Raw genomic sequence first — 17,363 nt, forward strand, 5'->3', positions numbered from 1 at the left:
AAATCCCCCGTTAAGGGATCGGACTCACCGAAACGAGCCATTCCGCCAGGCGCAATACTAAAAAACAAAACATAAATAAAAAGTAAGCAGAAAAAATGCTACTAACTGATGGAAACTGGAAAGCTATATATCAACACCAGGATAGATACACATGTAGACCTAACAACACTCGATGAACACACAATCTATTGGCTTCTGTGCCTAGATATAACAATGTCACGTGTGGCCTTCATATTTTACACCTTTACTGGATTGTGTTCTATCAGTTGATAGCATTTCTACTTTTTTCTGCTTAAATTTTGTTTTTCATTGTTGCGCCTGATGATTGCTAGGCCACTTACCTAGCATGAAACCTTAGCTAACGCATGACTATGCCAGTTTAGATTTTCTATAATTATGTATCAAAAGTCATGTGCAGAGATTGTGTATACAAAAAAATCTGCATTACTTTATGATGATATAAAAATAGTCAGCTTTCCAATTTTCTATCAGGGATATCTATAACTACGGGATTGGAAACTCGGTGGAACTGAAAACCATTTTATACACCAGTAGGGTCATTTTTCTTTGTGCGCTGCTGTGGTAAACAATCACATAAATTGACCTCAAAGGGCAGCAAGTAGTAGGCTAAACGAACAATTAAAAGCGTAACAATCAATTCACCTGCTGTAAATTGTAAGGTCTACGCTTGCCTGGTTTGTTTATTTGTTTGTATTCCGTTATTGCAGTCATGCTGTATTTTGTTTGCTTCTTAAAAAATTTCCAGAATGACTATTGCTTTTAGTTCTGATGACATCGTAAACGTATTGGTTTCGTACTGGATTGGTCTGTGAACAAGTTGACGATACAAAAGCATATTCATTAATTGCTGAGCACTTCTCATTTAGCCTACTTCTAATCCGATTTGCAGAAGGAAAAAGGCTAAAGAACAACAGTAGGCGGTTTTTGGACTCGTTGCATTCATTCATTTTTTGGATTCATTGTTTTTTTTTCTAGAAGCGTAAATGTACTTTTATACATTAGTTAAATTTTAATATGAGTGTACATTTTGTATTATTATTGTAAAATCGAATTTTGTATATCTTTTGGTCGGTATTTCATTTTGTTAATCGTTCTGTAGTCGTAGTAATGTGATGACCCTACTGATGTATAACACTGAATAGAGTTTCCAATCCCGTAGTTATAGATATCCCTGTTTTCTATTAACGTTGTTCAAGCAACAGCAGTTTTTAAAAAAATCAGCATCTACCCTAGAAAAACTCTAAGAAAAGGCTTTTCCACAAAATGCATTTCAACTAAACTGTGTTAGTTCATTGTAGAAAGTTGAGATTGAACTATGGGGCTAGAAATTGTGTACATTTTTAAACTATTTTTTATATTACATGAGTCAATGGTTTTACTAAACTGTCCTGTCTTGATCCTCTAAATACCTATTTTCATGTATTTTTAGGGAGTGGTCAGGGTATAGAATTAGACGGTTAGATTAGTAATTGAATTCTCTTGAAAATTCCAACAATCCCGGTTTTGTTTTTCACTGATGTGCTATGCATCAGCTGAAGCAGCTAAACAGCAAACAACTAAATAAATATCTACTAGGAAAAGTAATGCAAGTGGTTTCAATAGATATGAAGTAAATCTATGCTCTTTTGCATTGTTTGTGTATTTGTTTAAAACATAGAAATTGTCGGTCTATTACTCTATACTCTTGTGAACAAATTAGCTTAAATGCATGTTGTATCATATACACTCTACATCATTGTTGAAAAATGTTATTTTATATTTCCTTTAATTATTACAATTATGGGAGCTGGTATACAAGTCCCCCCCCCCCCCTTTGGTAACTCATGACAAAGACAGGACTCGACCAAACATATAGGGTGAAACTACTTTACCTTTGCTTTACTGTTCACACACTTCAATCTACATGTTTTGGTCAATTCCTCTTTGTCATGAGTTACCAAGAGGGGGGGGACTTGTATACCAGCTCCCAATTATCATACCAATTCATTAATCCTTGAAGGTTTGAAATTACTTGACTAACTTGATGACCTTACTGATTTACACCACTTACTATTAGAACTTCTAATTCTGTAGTTTTAGATATCTATGATATATCTAGCTCACTATTATATATTTTCTATCTACAGGCAAGGTTTAAAGTCAAAATACTACAAATTATTATTAGCTACCTTTTACACAGAGAATTTTCTGTCTATGCTACAAAAATCTACTTATACTGCCATTAAAGGACATATCAACCAAGTGATGTTAAAATACAATAATCTGTTAAAAAGTAGCTCTGTTTACCATTATACATATATATATATATATATATAAATTCTGGCATTAACTGTGCAAATATTTGTCACAATAACCTGGATATCAACAACCAGTTTTAACAGATATAATTTCTATTTTACATAAATCATCATCATCGGGTTTTATTTTTTAACGTACAAGTTTTGCAAAACATTTCTAGACTCGTAGGCCCCACTCCAGATGACTGGCTAGCTGAGTAATATTTTATTAATCTCTTTGTTCATCAATAAGAAGTCTCCCAATTTTACCTATAAATTGTGTCGAATTACCTATAATGTAAGCCGCATTAAACTATCATCTGATAAGTGATATCATTGATCATACAAATAATTTCATAGGACATATGGGTGATTTGACTAGATTTGACATAGCTTATGAGTGAATCAAATTCATGTGAGTAATTCAACATGTCTTATGGGTAAGTCAGATGAACTAAACATGGCTTCTTAGTAATTTATGGATACCATAGTTCATGAGACCAACCAAAAAATGCATGCATCCATAAAAAATTAAAGCATGGATTATAATCAACTGCAGTTTATTTTACATAGCCTTTGCTCCACAATCAATCCATTTCAATTATCTTACAAGAAAAAAAAAGTCAATGGTCTCTGTTCTCCAATAAATACACTAAGCACCCTGCCTGTCATTATCTACAAAAGAAAGAAACCATGGGAGTGAAAGTTACTCTTAGAATTTTACCACGAAGTTGATGTTCTTCATTTCCTTACAAGTTCTTTTTTTTTACAAATTGTTATCACACCGCCACTACACATTTTTTAAATTATTCAATGTGTCAACTGATTTTTTGTTTTCAAAACAAGAAATTTGGAAAGACGTAACCAAATAAAACAAACATTTTCCAGCTTATTTATAATGACAAATATTTGCACGATTTATCAATGCAATGATAAAAACAAGACTTCAAAGTAAGCCAAGTTTTCACAGCATTCTTTCGTCAGCAAATAGAAACCGCCCCATTTCAAGAAACAATTGTTGCTAATGGAGATTTTATCAAAATCTAACGTTCGTTGACAACACTGACACCTAGCGAAAGTGGAACAAAAAAAAAATATCCACTTCAGTTCAGTTTTCAAGTTATTGTGTGACAAAGAAAAATTATTGATATTTGGTGCAAGCATAAATAAAAACAATAAATCCAAGTCGAATACCGACATTTTATGCCGAGACATTTTTGAAAATTGTGTATGGACATTGCGCACAAACCATTCCACTTTATACCGAAGTTATAGTGTGTTTATGCTCAATCTATTCTTCATCAAAATGCGAAAAAACGACGTTGTGAAGACATCAGAATAAGTTACAGAAACAGCACCAAAAAGAAGTTGTCAAAACTGTTGTGATTAAAACGTGCATGCGAATAAGATGTTAGTAAATGTGTCGATGAAAACAATTTGGCACGGCCACCACACCTAACAGTTCAAAACAAAAAGATGAATTAGTTGAAAGAATCAGTTTTCTCATACCTACAACAACTGAAGCGTACCATACATAATATAAAAGCTCATTAACCAAATAAAATAGTCCTGTAGTTCAAAATCTTCTAGAAATAAGGTGTTGCGACCGTACTGTGGGCTACTTTAAACTGATTGTCTTGCTCTCGCCCAGAAAAATTAATTCTCTTGATCTAGCCTTCCATACATCAATAAGAAACCTTTTTCACATCGTAAGAGTTGAAACTCTGCTGGCAGCCGTAGCGGCACACTGTTTTACGATTGTTTATTGACTGTTGTGGCTTCAGGCTTCAGCATAGCGTGTTTGCAATTCCAACCAAATTTTAGGAATGCGATTATACGTGCTCAGATAATAATGAGTGGACTGTAGCCTAAGTAAACGAGGAACTCCAGTATTGGAATTTTTTTTTTTGCAATTAGTTCTCGCCTGGTAGCTTACAAAATACTTGTTCCTCCATCCCCCCAAAAAACAAAAAAAGTTTAAAGTTTTTAAGTCACTGCTATTTGGTGCAAATAATTTTTCAGTTTTCGCTACAAGAGCTCATTGAAATAGAAAAATGTAAAAGCTAAAACTAAAATGAATTTCTGAGTCACATGTAGGCTATCATGTCTCATAGCCTAACTAGATAGAAAACCGAGCAGATTCGGTCTGTAAAAAAGTAAACCTGTTTTTTAGAGATTGCCTTTAATTTAACGGAAACATTTTTGAAACCAATGCACTCTAAAAAGTCCTGGTTAAATAAAGTTGTGATTGAGGAAATTGTGTAACAGCTGTTGAGAAGTTCATTCTGCGCGTCTGACAACGTTAGTTCAAATTAAAATAAATAAAACATTTTGGCGGCGTCTGGCAACACTGAAAGAAAATATGATGAACAGGTAAAAAACAAAACAATGTTGATGAAAGGCTGAAAGTAAAGTCAAGTCAAGTCAATTTATTTTGTTTTAACAGCGCCATATATTAAAAAACAAGCAGAGTAAATATAATTGTCAAAACAATGCATTGTACAACTGTTGGTTAGATTATGGCGGCGCAATCAGGATGGTAGCGAAAGACCATAAGCAGTCATCTAGTCAGCCACCACCCCATCACAGTAAATCTAATTACACATTTATACACACTAGTGTGCAGAGGCAGGCACACTACTTCAATGAATAAAAAGGGTTCGCCACTGAGATTGAAAAACAACTGCTGTTGGTTTGAATCTCCATTCTCAGACTGAGAAAGCCAATGAAATCGACCCTCTTGGACTAGCAAAGATTAATTGACATGGCTACCACAGTTTTAGAATTTTGTTGTTTACCATCTAGTTTAGATATAGTGAAAATTCCGCCCCGATAGCTCAGTTGGTTAGCACGTGACTTCTGAATTAAAGAAGCTTCAAGATCAAGCAGTGCTGGTTTGACTCTCGGGGTGTGCTCTTGAGCAACATACATTAAGTACGGTACTGCTCTCCATTCAGCTGCATCTAATGGATGGAATAATTTCCCACAACAAGACTTCAACAATCGGAAACGTCAATCTCGGTGACTGGGTCTGCGTCAGTGATTCAAAGCCTCTACCTTTATGTATGATGTAGCGCATAGGCGCCGACTTTTATTTTTGCACGGGGTGGCAGATAGCACAATATGGCAACCTAAAAACTTTCAAACTGCATATTTTTGTTTGATTTTTACTAAGCGTGTTTCGTAGATGCAATTGTATTTTCACACCTGATTTGTAGTTCGATAATTTACAAAGCAACTATAAAACAAAGCACAGGAGGTATGTCGTGAATTTTATTGTTACGTTGCTGCTCTGACACTTAACATTTGGCAAAAGTATTTTTGCGAACAGCATCTCTGTCAATCCAACTGTTAATCAACTGGTCAAGTTGTTCCGTGAAGCTTCAGCTTGGTAAACATTTAAAATTAGGACGTGGTTCAATCGCTGTTGCGTCATGGTAGATCGCAAGTAGGTTTTTATGCGCCTGATTGCGCCTCACAGGTGGTGGAAGGCAACGATAAGTATATTTTCACAATGCAGACCACGTTTGGAAGCATTAATGAAATTGTTTCATTGCTTGCAAATAGATCAAGCAGTTGCAACAATCATATGGACTCTATGCTGTAGATTAAAATTTAAAAAAAAAAGATTTTTGAAGGAGGCAACATTGAAAAGATCATATTTTATTGATTAATAAATCCCATTGTAAACCTAACAAATGTAACAATGACTTATGACAAGTAACAAATAAAACGATCGCAACAACAAGGAAAAAACTCGTGGCCACGTGTTGCGTAATCTTCATGTAGCTTGCTTAATGTTACGCGAGTATCATGCTTGTGACAAAAACAATCATTTTCTTTGCAATACCGTATTGGTTCACCTCTTGCTTTACGTTGACTTGAAGCGAAGACCAATGATCAAAAAAAGATTTAAACGTCCGTTCAAATTACATTTATTTGCAGTATATATATAAGTAATGTAACCTAAACGGGGTGGCTGCCACTCCGCCACAGCGGTTACGGGGTGGCATGGCCACTTTGTAAGTCGGCGCCAGTGATGTACCGTTCCTGGTTGTTTTAATGCATAAACAAAAAGTTGTTGGAAAAATATGCAGTTATCATATATATAAATGGGAACTACAGAATCTATGGTTGTTCGCAGTATGTCACTCAAGCGTGATGTCATGTTCTCAAACGTTTTTTTTAGTTTTATACTTTCTTGTTGATTTTTCAATAGGCTAACCTACATATATATTTGGTATATACATATCTTAAAGTTTACTTAATGAACTAAATTGTAATTGAATGAAAACATGGCTGATGAAGTTGATCATGAAGATGGAAGATCTAGCAGTTCTCCAAAAGACACACCAGAAAAGTAAAAGCTTGTTTTATAATAAGTGATAGTAGCTACCGTATTATTTATATGTGTATTATTATTTGTTTCTATGGTATCTCATCAATTGCCAATCAATGTAATGAGCAACTTAAGGTGTGAACATCTGCAATCTCTGTATTCTGCAGATTACAAATACTTAAAGTGTCAGGTACGTAATTGAGATAGATCCTTATTTTTTTGTTTTTATTCGGTGTTCTTTTGTAAAACTTAATCATTTGAGAATTTAAAGTAGCACGATAAATTTTTGGTTGGTTGGTTTTGAATCTTTATCCTCGGGTTGACAAAGCCTCTGATAGGTTGGTTCTGGCAATTTTGCATACTTGTATAGGCCTAGTCTTTAAACCACTGACACCATCTTGAGTCGGGCGTTTAACCACTGAACTAACAGAGCGGAGTTGTTTTAAATGTTTTTTTGCATCGCTCTAATGTATAATAGCAGGAGTGGCCAACTTCTCATCGATAATCGACTAGAAATTTTCTTCATTACTGGCAATCGACCAGTCGACGATGAAGTTGCAAAGCAACTTTATTCCTGTGACACCTTTACTGTAAATGCTTCTATATTTATTGCACATAATTTATCATTGTCAACACTGAGCAGTATATTTATGTTTCAGTTTATTAAGTAGGCTAATGGTAGCAGCCTATAGCCTATGCACTAAATCCACGTAACCTCCCTTGTAAAAATAACTAGCCTCTTCTTTTAATGCAAGCAGCAATTAAACCGAAAAGTTACCGCTGCTTTTTTGCCAAACACCTATTTTTAGCCTACTTGGATTTTTACACTTGGATATTCGACTCGTCCTTGTAACAGCATAATGTGATTTAATAGGAATGTGGGACAAGTATTCTGTTTTTGTGTCCACTAAAGCCCTAATTGAATTTATCCAACCAATTAAATTATCTGAGTTAAAGAAACGCCCTTTTTAGGAATCTTGTCAACACAAAATCCGACGTGATTAACTAGTTGAGACTTGGCGTGGAGTGTTGGTGACTGAGTAACCAGTTGAGTGTTGGCCACACATTGTATGCATATGAAGCAGAAACCTCTTGGAGTTCAGCAAAACAGTTTTCTTGGATTCAATTTTGGTGGACACTGGGCAATGGGCATGCCTGTTGGAAATTTGCACATATTTAACATGGTATCCCATATTTAATTTTAAAAGATTGATCATTTAGATTGAAGACGTAGCTTCATAAATATTCCATCTGTTTAGATGTGCTATTTGTCTTACTTCACCGGAAAACAAGGCATTGATGGATGGCTGCGTGCACATCTTTTGCTTCAGCTGTCTCAAAGAATGGTCAAAAGTAAAGGTAAATATAGGATTGTTTAAAATGGTTTATTAAGATTGTTATAATAAGAAATGAGTTGAAACAGGACTTCCAAAATTATGATGTTACTAAACGGATTGGCGTCACACAACAAAGTGTTTTATATTACAAACCCAAAAGGTATCATAATTATGTTTGTTTATGGTTCAAGAAAATCACCTCTTTACCAAAATTATAAAAAAGGATCAAGTAAAGAACGTACCAACTACCAAGTACAGTATAAATTTGTTTTGAGTGTTTGCAAGTTGCAATCAAACTTGTGGACAATCCTTTTTTTATCAAATCAACATTGATGTTTAGTGTTAATCCTGTAAAAGCCTCACATTTTTCTGCAACCGTTGTGATTATAATTCTGTTAACTTTTTAGTCAATTATTTAGTTAACTTTTTATCAATTCTTTGACTTGTCAAGCCAATTTTTGGTTCAATAAACATTATTAAATTCGTTCTCATTTTTAATTAATTTATATAATTCTTGCTAAAACACTCATTTGTAGCCTACTGTAATGCAAAAAAACTTAAAATAAAATAAAGATCACAAGCAGTCTGAAAAGTTATCTCTACAATGTGTAGGCTGAGTGTCCACTTTGCAAGACCTCTTTCAGTCGTATCAAGTACAATGTCAAAGACAATGGCGATTGTGATACATTTGAAATTCCAAAGCCTGCTCCTAGAAACCATGAAGACTTTGACTATTTCCAAAGGTAATATTAGAATTATAATATTGTAATGGACCTGTTTGATTTATTTTTTCAGAATAGCTTATAGTTGGTACATTTTTTAGTATATTATTGTACATTGTATTATCTTGTGTATCACATATTATATCTTAATATGGTTTATGCTGTTGATGTGTATTCCAGTGTTTCTCTTTTGACTCCTTGCTTGTGTTTTATTACAGTTTAAGCAATTGCCTTTGTAGACAATTGACAGCGAAAGATTTTCTTGTGTCAGTAATTTCGATAAACTAATATGGAAAAAAATACAAACAAGTTTATTTTCATTCAAGTATACAGCTAATTAATCGATTTCCATCTGCTAGATCATCTTAAGTTGGGCTGAAAGCAAACAACACAAATAATATATAATCAAAACGATGGTGCAAAAGAGTTAAAGTGTAGCACTACTGTTATGTCAAAGAATTGAATTGGATAAAATATGTTCAAATCGAGTTCAATTTTTTAACACAGCAGCGCCTTCAAAGTTTTAATTATATTTGTATCGTGCGCTTTTGGCTTAACTGAAGATGATTTAGCTCTAGCAGATTGAAATATATATTTTTAATGGTGTAAGATTGAACTGACTTACGTGAAAATTTAATCGTATTATAAGCCATGTGGCCAAGTCGTTCATATCAAGCATTGTTATGTGTTTGATACCTGTCAGAAGAAAATTTTTCTTTTCTTGAAAAAAAAAAGCAAAAAGATACATTATAAAATAAATAATTTTCCATCGTTGTGATGTAAGGTTATCATTCAGATACATGCATTGGGAGCGTGAGACGAGCCAAGTCATGGATCACTGGATGTCATCAAGAATACACGAGTGGCGAGAAAGATTGCAATTGGAACAAGAGAACACCCGGGCCGCAATGGTTGCATCGACTAATGTAGACATCATCCGAAGACGCAGAAAATATTATCGCGAAGGAGTTCAGGTTTGTACATCTGCAATATACATTTTTTTTAAATCAGCATGTATAATTGTGCACGCATGCAGTTCAAAAATAGTTTTGCTGTGCTTGCAACGAATTTTCTGTGAATATTAAATTTTTTATTTTAGAAATTTTCTTAAGATGTAGGATGAAAATTTGGCTTTTTCCCTCTTGCAGTTGGCGACAATTATTTTCGTGTTTACTGTTTTCTTTTTTGTGCAGGTTTCCCATGTAAACAACAATAGACAGGTTAGAGAAACTTCATCCAGTTTCTTCCGCAACAACCCTCCACAAGTTCATCGACTGGCACCTTGGCTTAAGCGGGAATTGATCGTCTTGTTTGGAGCAAACAACATGTAAGTCAGTTCCTAGCCGGCAAATCACTTCCATTTTATATTGATTTAACGTCTGCAGACGAATCACAACTGGATGTCTGCAGACGAAATCACAACTGGATGTCTGCAGACGAAATCACAACTGCGACGCTGGAGCGTGCTACTATGAAGCATGTCAATGAAATTCAACGTTTTTTTAAAGTAAAGTGCAAAATGAAAAGCAATAGGTTTAAAACACTTGCAAAAGTACTTACAAATGCAGTGTGATAATAAAATCTTTTTTTTTCATAGTTTGTAGCAGCCTTATTATTATTATTTAAGCCAATTGCGATTCAAGCAAAGATAGTGGTTTTAAGATAACCTACAAACATGTCCAATGTCCATTAGCGTTATCCAGACTGCTAAATATTCCAGGATGTTGGTCAATCGAGTCTGCGATCTCATCTTGTCTGCCGTGTCCACTCTTGGGATATCGTCTTCTGACTTTTATGACGAAATTAAGACCTACCTTCTCGACCGAACCGATCACTTTCTCAAAGAGTTCACATCATTTGCCAGTTCACCTCACGATATATCGACTTACGACAGGTTTGCTTTGACATGTAGTCAAGTATTGCATTGGAGCAAATTGCAATTAAAAGCGTGACCAATCGTTGCCATGCAATATCATCATGATTACTTCACTTGTATTCACGAGAACTTTAAGTTTTGATGGGAGAACGTAGCTTATTCTTCGGAAGCATACAACTGTTTTCTCCACTGTTTTCCTTCAGTGATGCCGACGAACCCTGATGAAGCAAATTTGTTAATATATGTGTGCCGTGCAAAGAAGCCTTGAATAGTGACTACCGTTAAGTGCTTCAAGATTTCTGATCTAGAGTGTTCGCATGAAATCATATTTAATTTTAGCTTATAAGGTATACTAATAATTTGATATAATCTTTTGCAGTAACGCCTGCTACAAGACTAGAGGAAGAAGGAACCTTCGTAAGTTGATCTATTCGTTCTTCGTTGTACTGTGCTGAGTCACAAACAAAGATGTACATCATAAACAAACGAATTAAAACATGTTTGTTTGTGACTAACTTAAAGTGTTAACTTGAAGAATATTTAGCTATCCTTACATGACGTCAAGAAACTATGTCTTTTAGAGTTTTTTATTTGTTTCTGCATAATGTTAGTGGTTTTTGACTAACAGAAGCCTGTTTCGTATTTATCAATAGCGATTTGTCACAACAATATGAATAACTTTATCATCAACCATTTTACCGGCAAAGGCTTGAACATCACTCCGAACCATAAGGGTTATCCAACTTTTCTGCAGTGAAGCCTCCATTTTTCGCATTTTGACAAAAGCGGTGTCGAGATGTCAATTTTGTCACAATGCTTAACAAAAGGTATCAAGACTCGTGCTACACATTGCACACTTTATCAAACACCTGGTTGTCGTTTTTCAATTCTCTTTTATGTTTAAAACTAGTTAAAATCTTTTTTTTACACTAGACAAGCGATTTTCGTCCATCAGTAAATTTGTCTCGGTGGCTTCTGAGTTTGTAAACGTGGATTCGATAACAGATCATGCTAAACACTTTATCAAAATTGCTTAGCCCTCAGCATTGAGGAAATAGGTGCAGTGAGGCTATAATGTGCTCAGTTTCGCCTGTGCTGTGGCGGCCTGCTTTCAATGATGATTTGAATGATTTTAAGCTACTTTCAATGATGCATCAATGATCAAGGGGAACATACGTCTGCGATGGGCGCATTGCTATGTGTATTAAACACATATCATCATTATCATGTTCTACTTTTTCTATTTTCGTCAAGGTTCATGGATCAACGACGACGACGAATACCTGACTCCTCCGCGCAATGTATTCCCGACGTACCGCCGCGGTCGCTCGTATGTGCTTTATTTATAGAATTAAGACTTGTTGAATTTATCAACTAATGAGCCTTTGCATGTCGATTTGCACGCTGAATTGAAGGCTTTTTTTCATTTTGTAGTTTGTTTTTCCAACAGCATCTGTTAAGCGCTGTAGCACTACGATATAGGTCCAATGTTGTAAGAATGAAGAAGTGGTTTTAAACATATTGTATCGATTTTTTCGTACTCTTTTTTTGGTTGTTTTGTGTACAGTTGTACACGATTGTTCTGCTGTTAAAGATATATACAGTAGAAAGACGTGCTTTTTGCTTAACATATTTTGACCAATATCGATGTGGCATACTTTCTTCTCTTTGTTTGTACAGCATTATACTCTACTCTCTACTGTATTGCTATTCGACGGCTGCATCTTATTTTGAACATGTTTCATCAACATCTTGTGGTGGCTCTTCGTCAATATTTCATCGTAACAGGTAACTTTGCTGCTGAAATCGGATTGATTTTTTTCAGAAATTATCCTGAAGCTCCTCCGCTTGCCCATGTCCGCAACCGGGTCTCTCTTGAGAGGAGAGCCAACAAACGGTGGTGAGTTTGATCTTTTCGTCACATCATTCATACCTGCAAAATTCAGATACAGAGTACAGCACCAACGAGAAGTGTAATATCAACTTCAACACGTGGTCGAATGTACTGGAGAATGAGCCGCATTGTGATGTGATAGTTGCGTTATTAGCAAGCTACGTGGTTCAAATAACAACTACATCTTGTAAAGAAGTCCAATCACTGACAAAATTTTCACCAACATTCTCTTTATGAAAAGCTTGCTGATTCGTCTTACCTAAACTCTGGTGTTTGCTTGGCAGTGCAGTCTCTTCACATTGTATATTACTCAATGTACATCGAATTCGTTACAGCTTGCTGATTCGTCTTACCTAAACTCTGGTGTTTGCTTGGCAGTGTAGTCTCTTCCCGTTGTATATTACTCAATGAACATCGAATTCGTTACAGTAGCTAGCACTATCTTTATTTTATTTATATCAAACTTTTTTCTTCTAGGCCCGCTCCACTGCGATCTTCTCCTCCGGAGGATGTCGTCATTATATCTTCTTCACCGGAAACAGAGCGGACCTCCCCCAGTATGTCATGCAGTTATCACTAAAAACTTGTGCAGAATATTGCATGATTCTAATGTCAAATTTTAAACAGGTGCATCCGATTCTTCCGATGAGGAAGGCGTGGAGTTCGTCAAGTAAGCAAACTTAGTTTTATTTGCCCCTTTTTATCACGTACGACGTAGCATGCGCTTGATTGTAACTTTCTAAGGTTGGTTTGCATAAGATATACTGTAGTTCGTAAAAGAAGAAAATTTTCCATACCAAAAACGGATGTTCGGCAATGTCGTCTCGTGGTTGATATGTTTATTATTTGTGGCTCATGCAGCAAATATGCATTGTTGCGTACCGTCGCACTTGCAGACCACATCTTACTTTTTTGAAACTTTTAAGCTGTTTCTTTGTGGTGCTGTTGTTCATATGTTTATGGATGGTACAGAATATCACTTTTTTTCTAAGTTATACTGATAATAAAAGAAATTAACCAAGTTTTCACTTTCACTCGAGCAGTATTTGCAGCTGCTAATTTTCCGCCAGGTGGCGTTACTAATCGCTTGCATTTCCAATAGATATATAAAACCTCCCCATTTACGAACTCCGGATGCCGTTATCGATCTCGATTCATCGGATTGTGATCTTCCAGGACCAAGTGCTCTTCTTGAAAGTGCTAGAAGGTTGGTATGCTATTCAAGAGGCGGCACGTACGGCTTTGATAACAACGTTAATCAATATGTGATGCTTTTTGACCGAATTTTAGACACTACCCAGTTAATAGAACCCCGCTAGCAAATACAGTAGGTCATGTGTTTCATTGATTTAACGTCTACAGAAGTGAAAAAGGCAGATTCTATGGCTGGGAAGTTTCCCTTACATCGATTGCGTGGTAACTTTCGTTGGTTGTGTGCTGAAATATTGCTAACGAATTCAGTTTTGACGTTTTGACGTTATGACGTTTTTTACGTTAGTTTTTGACGTATTATATCGTTGAACTTACAATACTAAGACGTCTTCCATAGACGTCTTTTTTTACAAATGTGTGCATCGATAGCCGAAACGATACAGTTTTTCTACTTGTGCATTCGCTTTACAATGCTCTGTCATATACGTGTTTTCAATAAGCTATATTTGCATTATCATCAGATGGTCTTCGGGTGAAGATAGCGACGTTCAAGTGACCGTAAAAAGCGTTGTTATTCCTGTCTACAAAAGTAAGTTGTTGCATTGCAGCACAAAAACCAGGACTCATATCGTTTAGTTGTGATCAACTTGAGTTTTCTCATTTTGTTGTTAATAAGAGTTTGTAGAAATACTTGATTGTTATCAAGCCTTGTTGAAGCCATCAGTGTTGAGCGATTGACTTTCAATTATTCAGATCTTTTTTCATTGATATATTCAGATTTTTTATCGCTTTGTTGATTTTATTTTTATTTTTGCGGTGTGACGACCGTTTTAAGTCTTTTTTACTTAATGTGTTTTTTTATTTCGCTCTCAAGCAAGTCTAGACGTTCACGTTTTGTTTTATCATTCCTCCCTTTTTTAGACCTCTTATTATAGATTATATCTCTTATTATAGACCTCGAAGAACCCATAACTATGTTGCAACATGTTTTGTTTTCGCTTTGATGGCCACAAGTATAAACACAGTTATCTGCTTTGGTAAACCGCATGAGGCTTGTTGCCGCTTTGTGGTTGTATGTCATGCTCTTAATGTAACAGCAACATCTTGTGGAATTTTGCAGATCAACCGTCAATTACCGATAGTCTTCCTTCGACCAGTCGGGTACTGCCTGAAACCGTAACTTCGCCACGTAGACGGCGACCTTCGCATAGTGGACAAACCAGCCTGGAAGCAAAGTCATCATCTCATGATTCTGACAGAAATCGTTCAAGATCTCCTCATGACTCTCATAGAGAAGCAGAGATCAACGCGAAATCACCCCGTAGCTCCAAGAGTCGCCTCAACAGTTCAAGCACTTGCTCCTCAACTCAAAGCTCCGAAAAGGAGAGACCATTTCGTAAAGTATTTGAACGTGTACGTTCCAATAACGCTGCTCTGTCACGGTCGTTTCATCGTCTTTCAAAATCGTATTTCTCCGACAGTAGTAGCGACGATGATTATGCGACGCCTTTCATACCCCCAACGAAACGATCGACTCCACGCTTCAGCCGAAAATACGACACCCCCAGCAATGACGTCATGAAGAAGTAGTTCCTCATGTTTTATCTTTATAACATCATTTATGATTTTAAAACCTCTTCGACGTAATTCCTTAATTTTACTTGGTTTTAAATTTTCAAACCAAGCTGCTGTTGCACTTTGTCGATTTTTGATCAGTCCACTTCTTAAGCAGTGCTACTGCTCTTTTTGGCCACTTATTGGCGATGTGGGCATAATTGCTTAAATCAATTCTATTCAATTAGATATTGTGTGACAGTTTTCTTGCTGTAAAACCAGCGTTGTTTTGACTTTAAACATGAACTTCATTTTGAACTCATTTTAAGCTTTTGCGACGTTAATGGTTCTTTACATGGGATGACCATTGACCAGTCGGCTGCATTGCCGAATGGTGAGAGCCCTGAAACGACGTTCGAAAGGGCACCGGTTCGACACCGCTCAAGAGCATGCGGCTGTGTCTTTGGTAAGACACTTAAAGGCATGCGTGAACGTGATCACAAAGATTGGCTTCCTTGCCTTCCCATCCACTTAATCTAAATCTTCAATCACTGGGAAATGGGCATAAGCCTGGATACGACAAACAAAAAAACCAATAACCATGCAACTAAAATATATGCTTTTTTCACTTCACAGTGAGAAAAGATCTGGGTTATTACTTTTATTTACACATTCCATTACTACACTACCCCTTCATCATGACCTCGGGTAGGGCCATTTCTTCTATGCTGATGCACTCTGTGAGAGCAGTAGTACCATCTTTCGGTAATTTAGAGTAAAATTTGCAGACGTCGAATCAATACAAAAAGAACAGATTGTGCTCGTAGCACTTGAACACCGAATCTTTATATTAGGCTGAATCTTTGTACTGAATTGATTGAATCTTTGTACTCGGACTGGGAAAGCTTCTTGCAGAGCCTAATCCTGGAAGTTTCGCATACTCATAGAGGCTTTGAATCACTGACGCAGGCCCGGTCACCGAGATTGACTGAGTGAAGATTTCCGATTGTTGAAGTCTTGTTGCCGGGAATTATTCCATCCATCCAATGCGCCGCGGTTGCGTTAATTTTTTAACATTTTTTTGTTGCGTTAACATCTACAGTAGGGTGTTTCATTTTTTCACCATTTTTGAAATTCAAAATGCCTGGGGTCCCATCTGGTGGTATTTGGGGAAAAAAGTTTACACCCCAATTTTTTTTCAATTATGACGTCATATTGAGGTGGTCCACGAGGTTTGAAATTTTTGGGCCTCAAAATCTCGAAATTTGGCCGTATCTCCGGAACCGCTCATCATAGATCGACAAAATTAGTATCAAAATGCGCAGAAGGGTCGGTTTCCTATACCCGATGTAGAGAATATTAAGGTCTATCTGCTTCAGAAAAAAAGTTACTTAAAAAAATCTGATTTTTGGTCTATTTTCTCTTGATGAACAGAGATCAGGTGATCAAGATAAAAGTTTTTCTGTATTTTTCCACTCTTGGAAGCTGTTATTGCGTAATAATAGTTGGTGTTAACGTTTCAGTACTGGGCTTGTCTAGTCTTGCTATCTGGTTAAGCAAAGCCCCATCTTGCATTGCTACGGGACCCTTCTTGGCGCCGTCCACAAAAGAAATGACATGGGATAGATATATTTTGTTAATGTGGAACATGCATTCAATGGTATGAATATCATGACCAATTTCATCATTAAAATAATTGACCAGTCGAGTATTTTCCGGACTTTTTTTTCCTGTGTTGAGAGCAGTCGTATCAGCCATGACTGAATATACTTGGGATAGGTGAACTCTGCAAGCCTCCTGGATGACTGTGCCAAAAATCAGTTCTGCAGTGACCGACCCACTTTTGGGAAAAATTTTAACAGCAAGCACACTTTCGTGCTTCATGCCATTATCATCAACAAGAAGACGCATCGATCTATTTTATCGACAACGCGCCCATCATAACATAACTGAACGGCAGAAGCTGAGTTGAGAAGGTTCTCACTTTCCATCAGAGATTTTTCTCTCGTTTTTTTGTCGTTGGCGGTATACTGTCGAAGGTGATGCAGCAGCAGCTACTTGATCTTTTCCAAGAACCGACCTCATAAGGTCTGACTGCTGGCGTACCGAAGTCATCTTACGATCAGCAAGTACACAACTTCTATCATTTATTGAAAAATAATGTACTTTCTTGTACACTTTCCCCCAAACAG

At 36.3% G+C, this 17,363-nt stretch overlaps 1 protein-coding gene across 1 annotated transcript; it reads left to right on the forward strand.

The window, feature by feature from the left end:
- Window positions 1-6,527: 6,527 nt before the first annotated feature.
- Window positions 6,528-16,494, forward strand: LOC145782273 (E3 ubiquitin-protein ligase Topors-like). The gene is made up of 14 exons (XM_082594065.1): window positions 6,528-6,657; window positions 7,896-7,995; window positions 8,586-8,716; window positions 9,492-9,669; window positions 9,889-10,022; window positions 10,416-10,589; window positions 10,951-10,988; window positions 11,826-11,901; window positions 12,397-12,471; window positions 12,943-13,022; window positions 13,093-13,135; window positions 13,568-13,672; window positions 14,139-14,206; window positions 14,738-16,494. Exons 1-14 carry the CDS (start codon window positions 6,593-6,595, stop codon window positions 15,205-15,207), a joined length of 1,737 nt encoding a protein of 578 aa, XP_082450191.1. The 5' UTR covers window positions 6,528-6,592; the 3' UTR covers window positions 15,208-16,494.
- Window positions 16,495-17,363: the final 869 nt, after the last annotated feature.

This window comes from Aplidium turbinatum, chromosome 1, assembly GCF_918807975.1.
Source record: "Aplidium turbinatum chromosome 1, kaAplTurb1.1, whole genome shotgun sequence".
In the NCBI taxonomy this organism is placed as follows: Eukaryota; Metazoa; Chordata; class Ascidiacea; order Aplousobranchia; family Polyclinidae; genus Aplidium; species Aplidium turbinatum.